The sequence below is a fragment of the Penaeus vannamei genome, chromosome 42, assembly GCF_042767895.1.
Source record: "Penaeus vannamei isolate JL-2024 chromosome 42, ASM4276789v1, whole genome shotgun sequence".
Lineage (NCBI taxonomy): Eukaryota > Metazoa > Arthropoda > Malacostraca > Decapoda > Penaeidae > Penaeus > Penaeus vannamei.
The window spans coordinates 5,724,987-5,737,486 of NC_091590.1; the positions used below are offsets into that span (position 1 = coordinate 5,724,987).

At 37.4% G+C, this 12,500-nt stretch overlaps 1 protein-coding gene across 1 annotated transcript in view; it reads left to right on the plus strand.

The window, feature by feature from the left end:
* Positions 1-12,223, plus strand: part of LOC113810582 (adiponectin receptor protein) — a gene marked incomplete in the record, with an annotated part of 20,954 nt that extends 8,731 nt beyond the window's left edge. Inside the window, 4 exon segments of the mRNA XM_070118558.1 lie at positions 4,412-4,607; positions 6,655-6,842; positions 7,039-7,232; positions 8,281-12,223. Coding sequence (XP_069974659.1) covers positions 4,412-4,607; positions 6,655-6,842; positions 7,039-7,232; positions 8,281-8,430 — 728 coding nt within the window.
* Positions 12,224-12,500: the final 277 nt, after the last annotated feature.

Consider the following 12,500-nt stretch of genomic DNA (forward strand, 5'->3'; position numbering starts at 1 on the left):
GTTGGTTTTTTTTTTGTTTTGTTGTTGTTGTTGTTGTTGTTTGGGTTTTATGGCGGGGTTTCTCTTCGTTCAAGTGAGGGTTCTCTTGGTCTGACACTAATAACGAACGAGAGATTGAAAGCACTTTGCACGGATTGGTTTTGTTTAAAGAAGAACAAGTTCGTTTTTTTTTTTTTTTTTTTTTTTTTTTTTTTTTTTTTAGTGGACTTAATTTGCGTATTGTTTTTTTTTTTTTTTTTTTTCTTCCTACCTGCGAATCAACACGATAGGATTGTTTTGTCATTCATGTACGAATAGGGCTTTTCAGGATCTCTCTCTCACACACACACATACACAGACACACACACACTGACACACACACACACACACACACACACACACACACACACACACACACACACACACACACACACACACACACACACACACACACACACACACACACACAGACACACACACACACAGACACACACACACACAGACACACACACACACAGACACACACACACACAGACACACACACACAGACACACACACACACAGACACACACACACACAGACACACACACACACACACACACACACACACACACACACACACACACACACACAGAGAGAGAGAGAGAGAGAGAGAGAGAGAGAGAGAGAGAGAGAGAGAGAGAGAGAGAGAGAGAGAGAGAGAGAGAGAGAGAGAGAGAGAGAAAGAGAAAAAGAAACATCACATGTTCTATGAATCATCTTTTTTATTCGCGTATTAAATTCGAATTTATTGACCAACACTCCAGCAATGCAGTCTTTTCATAATTAGTATATTATTTGCATTATCGTAAATAAAGTTTTTTATTTGCAATGGTGGACGGGGGGGGGGGGGGTGCGTAACAGTACAAGAAGATATTAAAGGGTATCAATAGGCGAAAATGTAAGGACAACACAGCTCTAAACGAAAACAAAAGATCGTACGTACCTCTTTCGTTTCGGAAACTCACGCCGGGTAACACGTCCCAGTTAGCAAAAAGGTTTTCGCGAGGTGGGCGTGTGGTTTTTATGGCGATTTGTGTGTAACCATCCCTTACTTGGGGGCTCGGGGGCCGTGTACTGTCTTTACCGTTAGTCACACTCCCTTTGGCGAAGCCCCGAAAGTGACGTGGCTTAAGCTCCGAGACTGGCGGTGTAGATGTGGCGGCGGAGTCGGACCCGGCAACACAGCTTCCAGGGTGATTTTTAAGCCTCGTCACTTCGGGTTTCTTCTCCCCCCCCCCCTCCCCCCCACTCCTCGCTGTGTTGTGCTTAAACCAGCCAAATAAGACCGCAGAACATGCCGCTAAAAGGTCTGTGTGTGTGTGTGTGTTCCCCCTTTCCTTTCCTCCCCCTCCTCCTCCTCCCTTCCTCCTCCTCTCCCTTCCTCCCCCTCCTCCTCCGGCCACGTGTTCGATTTCTTGCGAGGAAAAAAAATGGAAAAATCGCCGTGTTTTTTGTCTTGGGAGGGTGTTATTCGGACAACTTTTGCTGTTATTCGCACATCTCGGTTACCTTTTTACAGTTTTTTTTCCTTTTTTTCTTTCCCTGCCGTTATAGTTAATTCCCATACGTTTATCTGCAGCAATAAGGTCGGAGTTATTGGAGCGAGGTGTCGTTAGCGTGACATAACGTTTTTTTTTCTCCAAATTCTGGAACGAATAGAAAAAACGATTTTTTCTCTCTCTCTCTCCTTTTAGTGGTTTCTTAAACCTTTTAAGTGATATTGGTAGTTTTTTATATACTACGCTTCAAGATGGTTATATAATTGTTGTGGGTAGACCGAGGCCGCATGCTTTCTATTTTTGTTTGTTTGTTTGTTTGTTTGTTTTTAGTTTAATTCGTATTTAATTTGCCAAACCAAGGTCGAAGGGTGATACGGTATCTTCCGCATTTAAATATGAATAGGTAAAATATTACTTTTGTGTTTAATTTGTGTTTATGGTGTTTGTAAATATGCATGTGTATGTGTAGACTGTGTACTGTGTACATACTCAATGTGTATGTGTGTGTGTGTGTGTGTGTGTGTGTGTGTGTGTGTGTGTGTGTGTGTGTGTGTGTGTGTGTGTGTGTGTGTGTGTGTGTGTGTGTGTGTACACATACTTACATGCATTATATATATATTATATATATATTGTATATATATTTATATATTCACGTTTATGCATACATTTCCCATATATTCATTGATTTGTTCATTTATTCTAAAATCATCACCTATAAAGGAAAGATTTGTGAGTGTTTGAAAATATCAGTTTCAGTTCAGGTGGACATGTAAAAAAAACAAAAAAAAACACGTTATTACCACAGAAACATGTCTGGCGACGCTGAAATCGAGTAGGGTTAGCGGTGATGGACAGAAGCTGATCGATCGTTGCCGTATCTCCGTCTTGAAGACTTATTCGTTCCTGCGGGCGATATATTTCTCTTGGTTTGTCGTCGAGCAGGGTGTATTATTGCTCACGTTGCAAGGGTAGGGGAGCTGCCACCTGTCCCAAGTGTTGGCAGCCAGAAGATCATGCAAGAGAGAGAGAGGTATTGCGCAACGGCCATGCACGTGGTCGTGTTGGTTCGCTTTCAAAAGGATAACCGCAGTCTCGGCTTCAGGTGTGTTGGGTTTATATTTAGCTTTGCGTGAGGGAGGGGGGTAGTTTTAGGGTGTTTTTTTTTTCTATTGCAGTATGTGGAATCTATTGCCTAATGAGTTTATATATTTGCGAGGGATGTGTAGTTTTGACGTAGGGGAGAGAGAGAGAGAGAGGAGGAGTATTTGGGATATACTTTTGATTCGTTGGGTTTGTGAAGAGTTGTTTCGAAGCTTCGGAGATTGGTACCATGGAAACCGCTGCCCCAAAATTGCTTTCTGGTTGCGATGTTGAGTGCAAGGTTTCGTTGAGGGGAGGAGGGCGGACGTTGCTTGCACTGATGGTCTACATGATAAAAGGACATTTTAAAAATGATAGTAAACATTCAGAGCACAAACATTAGAAGATAAATTCACCTCCAGGACAGGCGTGTGGGTGAACAGCTGACTGATATCCATTTGTTATTTGTGATAACTACAATTTTTATATTTTTTTCTTTCCTTTGCGGTGTAAAAATGGGATATCAGTAAGACAGGTGTTGTGTGAAGATTGTCATTGTCTCTAGTGTATTGTCTCTAATGCGGTTTTGCTGTGTTATTATCTTCGGTAATGATATAACTTTTCCATTAGTTTTTACATCATCGTGTCGGGGATGGTGTGACAGATATGGGGGATGGAGGACTTAGCTGATGTATAGTGTCTTTGTCAAGGATTTGAATATGGGATGGTTTTTTTGTGAACATTTTTATTGTCGTTTCCTATTGTGTGATGCGTATGCACCAAATAAATTTCAGTACACTCAGACACACCAAGACCCTCCACTCTCGCTTGCACACTTTCACTCTCACTTTCACTCGAAGTTGTACTCAAACTCTCGTGCCCACTCACACTCACTATCATTCTCTTACTCGTACTCAAACTCATATTCACTCCCTCATGTTCACCCTTACTCTCTCACTCTCATTCACTTTCACACTGACTTGTTCTCATGTTCTCATTGACTCTTTATCAGTTTCGCTCTCACACACCTTTACACTCACACCCTCACTCACTCTCATACTTACTTTTGCTCTCACACTTACTTTCATTCTCATTATCAGACAACTTCTTTCATACCCACTAACCCCCCCCCCCCCCCACACACACATACACTTTTTTCTTGTATTGCATGCATATATGTGATGTATTATGATTTTTTTTTATTAGTACAGATTGTTAAAGTGATGTGGCCAACATTTCTACCATAATGGCTTATGCTAATAGATTTAATTGGGGTAATAATTTAATGTGAAGCAGTTTTACATAAGCGACTGACATATTTCAGTCATATTGTTTGTCCGGTCTGCCTAATTGGTGGGTCTCCCTTCTGAAAATATTTTGATAAAGTTCATTGTTAAGAGAAGTCTAATCTTGATTTTTTTTCTATGTGGTGGATTGGTTTTGCCAGATCAGCTGATGTCGCAGATCGCAGACCACATAGATAACGAAGAATATTACATAATCTGTTTTTTTGTCAGATTATTATTATTATTATTCATTTATTTTTTTGTGGATAAGAAATGTGGTACCAGACTTTGCTCTTTACTGTATATAGAATGTTTCCTTATTTATGCTTTAGGTTCAGGTCCTCTTATTGTTGTTGTTTTTTATGTTACGTGTAGAAAGATTTAAAAAATAATAATAATAATTGGCCACATTTTTCTCCTGTAGTTTGGCTGTGTCCAAAAAAAAAAAAAAAAAAAAAAAAAAAAAAAAAAAAAAAAAAGATAGATTGTCAGGATTTGCCACTAATAGAAGGATTTCTCTTCCAGGATGCATGGCATTCATCGGAGTAATGGTGTATTTCTTGACGGGATCATCACTTGGTCAGCACTGGGTACAGGTTGACATCAAGGAGAAGCTCGTATTCACAGCGTTTTTCATCGGTGCCATCTTCTGCTTGGGTCTCTCCTTCACCTTCCATACAGTCTCGTGTCACTCGGAGTTTGTAGGAAAACTCTTTAGCAAGTGAGTGTGCTTTGATGGGCTGTTTTTGGTGGGGAACGTTTTGCCTGAGACGAACTAATGTCGAATGAAAGAGGGTATATTCTGTGAAATTTAGAGGTGTGGGTGTGGGTGTGGGTGTGGGTGTGGGTGTTTGTGTGGGTGTGTGTGGGTGTGGGTGTGGGTGTGCGTGTGCGTGTGCGTGTGTGTAGGTGTGGGTGTGGGTGTGTGGGTGTTTGTGTGGGTGTGGGTGTGTGTGGGTGTGCGTGTGCGTGTGCGTGTGTGTGTGTAGGTGTGCGTGTGTGTGTGTGTGTGTAGGTGTGCGTGTGTGTGTGTGTGTGTGTAGGTGTGCGTGTGGGTGTGTGTGCGTGTGTGTGTGTGTGTGTGTGTGTGTGTGTGTGTGTGTGTGTGTGTGTGTGTGTGTGTTTATGATTACTTGTGTGTGTGCGTGTGTTGTGTGTGTGTGTGTGTGCATGTGTAGATGGGTGTAGGCAGGTGTTTATATATGTGTGTGTGTGTGTCTGTGTGTGTGTAGGTGTATGTGTGTGTGTGTGTGTGTGTCTGTGTGTGTGTAGGTGTATGTGTGTGTGTGTGTGTGTGTGTGTGTACATGGGTATGCGTGTCTGTGTGTGTGTGTGTGTGTGTGTGTGTGTGTGTGTGTGTGTGTGTGTGTGTGTGTGTGTGTGTGTGTGTGTGTGTGTGTGTGTGTGTGTGTGTGTGTGTGTGTGTGTGTGTGTATGTATATATATATATATATATATATATATATATATATATATATATATATATATATATATATATATACATATATATATAATGTAAGTATGTGTGTATGTATGTATATTTTTGCAAGGCTGTATGTGGAGCACTATATTTGTGGCTGTATTTGTATATGTATGTGTCAATGTTTTGGAATGTATGCAACGGAGAGGGAGGCAAAAGCGTGGGTGAGAGGTCTGTTTGTGGCGCAGCCAAGCCAGTGGAATGTATTCTTTCTAGTTAACTTATTTCCATGGCTCCAAGCCAGTATTCACACCTCTCATTGAAGTATATTTAGGATATATGAAGTTTGTTCTATAGTAGAATGGCAAAGTTGCAAAAGTTTTCAGAAGTAAAGTAGAAACATGATTTTTTTATATATATATACATTTATAAAAAAGAACTATTACCATGAATATTTAATAATAAAAAAAAAACTATTACATCTTTGAAATCACTGAAATTTACTTTGCCTTTTGTGTAGACTATTTTAAGAAAAACCAGCAATATTACAAATGTGATCCCTGAAGTCTGTTTGACATATAGTGGATATTGGGAGAAGTAAATGAAAGAATTCAGTATTCCATCAGTGAGAGCTCCAGACTCTGCTTCACCTCTTTTATATTTAATTAGGTTTTCAGCAGATAAAGATATTTGTGTTTCATATTTTCCTGAGCGAACATTAAGAACAAATTGTATTAATGTCACTTTTAAGCCATGCTAGGAACTCTAGTACGTGTGAGGGCAGGGTTCGGGCGCATTCTTAAAGTCTTAAAAAATAGAGCTTTTTCTGTTTGCAGGTCATCAACTTGCCAAAGGCACATCTCTGTTTGCCTAAATGTACATACATCTGTTCCAGGCTTGATCAGAAATCATTTGTAAACAATATTAGACCTAGATCTTTGCTGATCAAAGCAACTGTTTACTTTTGGAGCATTTGCAAAGAAGATAATAATTCTGGTGTGCAATCTATCCTAGAGGCTGTGTAAAAGTCATGCAGTGAATTTTTTATCTTGGTCACTGACACAACAAGTATTCCTACACCTTATGGGGAAATGTGTATTCAGCGACAAGTGGCTCCAGGTCTCAAAAAGCAGTTGGTATGAGTCTTAAAAAGTCTTGAAAAGGTCTTAAATTTCATCAGCTTATACCCGTAAGAACCATGGAGTGGATTTAAGTCACTGAGCCCTTGCATATATACAGATAAAGATGCTTGTATTGACAAACATGTTCATGTGTATGTTGTAATAGTTGTATGGATACAGATAGACAATATTTTATTAAACATTAACATGCTTCTGTTTAATTGCAGATTGGACTATTGTGGGATTGCCTTGCTGATTATGGGATCCTTTGTACCATGGTTGTACTATGGGTTTTACTGTGACTTCCAACCAAAGCTTATATACCTTACTGCGGTGGTTCTACTAGGCATCACCACGATTGTTGTATCACTATGGGAGAAGTTTAGCACACCAACATTCAGACCATTGCGAGCAGGTTTGTTCTCACGAATTGTGCGTTGCCAGAATGATTACTTTCATTTATAGTATTGAGAGTTTTTCTCTCTGTCAGACAATATCAGTCTCTTTTTCTCTCTGTCAGACAATATCAGTCTCTTTTTATCTCTGTCAGACAATAATATTGGTCTCTTTGTATCTCTATCAGACAATAATATTGGTCTCTTCATTTCCAGCTGTGTTCTTGACATTCGGTTTGTCGGGGATTATCCCAGCTGTGCACTACACTCTGATTGAAGGATTTGACTATGCCATCACACGTGCTTCCTTAGGCTGGCTTATTCTTATGGGAGCATTGTATGTCTTGGGTGCACTGCTTTATGCTGTACGCGTTCCCGAAAGATTCTTCCCAGGCAAATGTGATCTATGGGTGAGTATCCATTGATGTTGCAAGAATATATAATTTGACTAAGCTATACGAGGAATAAAAAGTACTATACTATCAGTGCTCCAGATTTTGTTAATTTGTTCCTAAGATTTAGGGAAGGAGTCACAGCTACTTAGCAATGCAATTGACGAGGAAAGGATTTAAACCCATTGGTATCAGGGATATCATGTATTTACATACCATGTCATTTGTGATTTATCTTTCTGTATTGTGCTTACACAGACTAGTCACTAAGGACTCAATTACTAGGCCTAAGCATCTCACCGGTTCACCTGTTTCTTTGAATTTTGGGTTGTTTTTATTTAAGTATTTACTTTTTTTTTATGTTGCTATAGTATTGTTAGTAATAATCATAAGGTCAGTAATGATAACAGTATTGATATTAACCCCATGTTGCGGGGGTGACATGTACAGATATGCTATGTCCACTGTGAGTTTAGCTAATTAATTAATCTTTACACTGATGGGTCTGCAAGTTGCATAGATGGCTCCACAAGTACTTAGTCGCAAAGAAGTCAATTAATAGCACTACCCACCTCTCCAGTTTACCCTTGATTTTCAGAAATATTCTCTTGTCTGAATGACATTATCATAATTGAAAAGTCTATAATAAAAATAACATTGATATTCATGGCATTAAAGATAAAAACAATTTTCCCAAGATGATTTACCTGGCAAAACTACAATAGACATTACTTACTAGCAGCAGCAAAGGGCTAATAGATGTATTTGTGATCAACCTCTTGTTTATTTGGTGAAAGCTCCCTCGCCATTTGGTCCATTGTAACTAAGGCTAGACTGCATTTTACATGTTAAAACTAGGTATAGAAGTAGATGGATATGATATATTTTATGATCTGATTAATCTCTTTATACATATGATATATATATACATATGATAGATATACGTGTGCGTGTATGTGCAACATTTAGCTGCACCTATACATACGTATATTTATTTATATTTGTATGTGTATATGTATTTTTTTACATTTATACCATTCAACAATTCCTTCAATTCTTTTTACAGTTCCAGAGTCACCAAATCTTCCACATTCTGGTGATTGCTGCAGCATTCGTCCATTATCATGGAATATCCGAGATGGCCATGTACCGCCTTACACACGGGGATTGTACAGCAGAAAATCTGGCAGCGATCGAAGCGCAGGACATCCTTTAGGATTTATGAAATGTTAGTCATTTATGCGAGTGTGAAAGAATCTTTTTCGTTCTCTGATGATTAGAAACTTGTCTTGATCATAGTCCTTGTTTTATATTTTTTATTTATTTTGATTACAGTTTCTTTATTTTCCATTCTTAGTTGCCTTTTCGTGAATGTATGTGAACTGTGGCAAATTTGCAGGCATCAGGTTGGACTTTTAAGGAGGCCAGTGTTAGTGTTAAAATATTTTAGTGTCTGCTAAGATTATCACAAACTAGGCAATCTGCTAAAATGTGCAAGTTGTAATTTTTAAAGTGGCATTTTTTTGTGACAATCTTTAAGGTATGTTAGATACATGGACTTTCAAGACTTGGACAAAATCATGTTTTGGTGTTAAAGTTTTGTGTGTCCTGCAATCTTATTTCTTAGAAAACGTGATTGAAAGAAAACAAGGAGTTTTTTGCAGGAAATTATCATTATTACTTTTTGATGGTGGTGTTACGTTGATATTTAGCATTTATTTTTTAGAATGAAGTGTATGTTTAATCAAGGAGCCTATCAATTTTTTTGTTTATATTTTACTGAAAAAATGGATATTTGAAAAAAGTTTTATTTGTTTCAAGTCCATACCTTTTTAAAAACAAAGAAATGGAAATCTAATAAAGGATCAATCAAAGAAGAATATCAGAGAGCAGTTATGTTAAATGTGGAATGAGTTTTGGAAGGTCGTCAGTACCTCCAGTGAGGGAAAGGTTAATAGCAGGTTTCAAAGCATGTGGATTTTTTCTTTTTCTTTCTTTCTTTCTTTCTTCCTTTTTTCTTTTTCCAAGCCATTTAGAAGAGCTTTCATTTATTTGAGAAGGAAAGTTTAATGGGTTGCCGGAAGAAACAGACGGAGAGTGAAGAGGATTTCATCATTCCATAAGCCGGATTTTCCTTTGACTACACATGCTTGGAATCAAGGAAGTACAGTGCTCTTTTCAGTGAAAAGCGTTGCCATTTTGTTTTTTGAACGGAACAGTAAACAGATATTTTTTTTATTCTACTCTAGTTGTCCTGCAGTTGTCTTGAAGTTTGTAATTTTTTTGATTATAAGACTGGTGCAAAAATTGAGGGGACATTTTCCATTTCAAGATCTGATAAACATTTGATTGTTAGGTTTTACAGTTTCAGCACAATTAAGTTACTGTGGTTAAGTGACATAAGTATCTCCGGAGTACTCGGTACTTCCTATATTTGTTCTTTATTCATAAATTAAAGGTACAGGATTGTTTTCTAAATAGTCTGACATACTATGAATTTTGTATTGTTTTAAATAGCAGTTTTGATTAGGAATGTCTTATTAATGTAACAGCCAAACCAGAAATTCACACATACCCAAACCTGGGGTACCCACACCCATGCACACCACATCCACTCTCACCACAAACACATACATGCACATGCACATACGCTTACACATACACATACACATACAAAGGACTGGCATGGGAACTAATATCTTTTAAGTAGAGCTTGGTAGCCGGTTGAAATTAATTACCTATTTTACCTGTATGCCCCGTATGGAATGAGTTGGAAGATTTGTCACTTACAAACATTGCAAACATGGACATAGCACACATTTAGCCTGCTCAGTTATGTGTGCATCATATCTGCTCTGATGTGTGCCTGTTGTATGTGTATGTGTATGTGTGCCTGTGCATGTGCAGGAGTAAGCACAGTCATGTTTGTGTGCTGTTGCAGGAAGTGGGCATAGTGAATTTTACCTGCATTGTTATAGAAAGAGCAAGAAGAAATGCAGTTTTCAGTTGTCACTGAAGAGAGCTGTCTGTTTTCTCTTGTAGCTTTGCAATAATGTATGATAATTTTATGTAAAATGGTACAAAACTGCTTTGTGTGTATTAGTAGATCAAAATAAGATCAGAAATATGATGCCAGAGATGAATATGCTAATTAATTTCCTTATGCATTTATAACTGACAATGAATGGTGAGAAAATAAGTATTACCATTCATTGAAGACAAGATATAAATTTATATATTTGAGGTGTATTTTTTATAGTGTTTGTGAAGCTGTAGGACTTACGTTCTGGTCATCCTTATATGATACGATGTTTTGATGTTGGGTTTTGAAATTGTTCTAGATTTAGGAGCTGCTCACATGTGGCAGATTACAGCAGCCTTTGAATTAATGAACTAAATGAATTATCTCTACATTACTACCAGTACTAATTTTAAGTGTTTGAATTCAGTAGAGACGTCAGTATTTTTTAATTGCTCTTTTCAATCTCGGTGAATGTGTTATTCTACCAATGGAGACCATAGACTTGCCAAGAATATTGCAGAAATACGATGAAGACCTTGGAGAAATATCGTGAAACTTTTCCAAACATTTTACAAGTCTCAAGATGATGTAGCACAAGGATTTGGTTGAAAAAGTGCATCATTTATTCAGAGCACACAATCGAGCATATGATAAATCTCTATGTAGAATGAATGCGAATCTGCATCTGATTAAAGGGACTTGAAATACTGCCTTGTTGTCACTGTGGAGACCACCACTGACAAGAAACGTAAGCTGCAAGCTTTACATTTGAAAAACAGGTAAGGAATAAAATCATATGGGTATGTATATTCCCTATAAATATATATATATATATATATATATATATATATATATATATATATATATATTGCTGTAATTTTTTTTTATAGTATTCATTTATCAATCCAACTAGCCCACTATATAGAATGTCAGAATTTCAAGACAACCATCAATGTGGTTTTGTTTAAGCTCACATTCTGTGGTAGATCATCTTTAATCATACCATGACTTCATTTTTTATTGACTATCACTGTTGCTCATTATCAGCAGTATGACCATCAATGCAACTGCTTTGATCATTAACAACATTAATATGATGAGGTTTATGGCCCTTTCATTTTCAAGTTGCCCAGCATGTCTCGTGTAGTGCCATGAAGATACTTTTAAAGGACCTGCAGTTAACGAAGAAGTAACCAAACATTCTTGGCCATTGACAATCTTTTACTGATGAAAATTATAAGTGTTTCATAGCAATGCAAAGACATATAAGATATCATTAACACTCTGCAGTCTCATACAATAAAACCTATGCCAAGAAATGAATGCATTCACTTATTACAGATAGCCACAGTTATTATAAATTCACATACACTATAAAATGAACTGTAACAAAATGTCTTGTATTTTCCATCAGATTCTATTTCCTTTATTCAGAATAATAGTAAAATGTAATTGAAAATAGATTTTATTTATGTTCTTCAGATTCGTAAAATGTAATTTTAATTAAAAAAATATCAAGGAGGGTTTGAAAGACCCTTGGTGCGAGTGTCCTCATGTCCTCGATAATTGTCCCAATAATAACCCTTTAAAAGTATACCCTATGGGACTTCAAGTTGACAGTGACCAGTGCATACAGCACAACTATCATCTCATCCTGTTATGCCTCGGAGATGTTTAAGATACAAGTTATGAGGTGTTTGTTTGTATTTTGTATCTTGGGCATTACGTTAGAATTATTTTCAGGTACATTTTTATTATTTATGTATTTTCTGTGAATGTATAGTTAGTTGATGGATGAAGCTGAAATATGTGTATTTAATATTGTAAAGATGCATATATTGTACTTTTATTTATTTATGTCTGTTTGTTGTATTCACCCTTGCTAATCATTGGCTGCAACTTGCATAAAGGGTTGCAACTTCAATACACTCATCCTTTGTTATGCTCTGTAATGAAAATATAGAGGAAATATATTATAATGAATACATAACTTTCTTCATTAACCAAACCAAATATGAAATTTAAACATCAAGCAATGAAACCAAAGAAAATATCTTTTGAGACGCTAGATGTTTGGATCCAGCGTCGGAATGTGGAGGTGGTTTTTTCTACTGTTTTTTTTTTTTTTTACTTAGCCATTGTGATTGAGGTGATTCTGTGTGTATGTAGTCACTCCACCTAGTCCCCTCCCCCCCCCACAATCCCTTACTCGTTGTCGTATGGGGCTTAGGAGACGGGTTCCGAGACCCAATGCAGGGATCTCC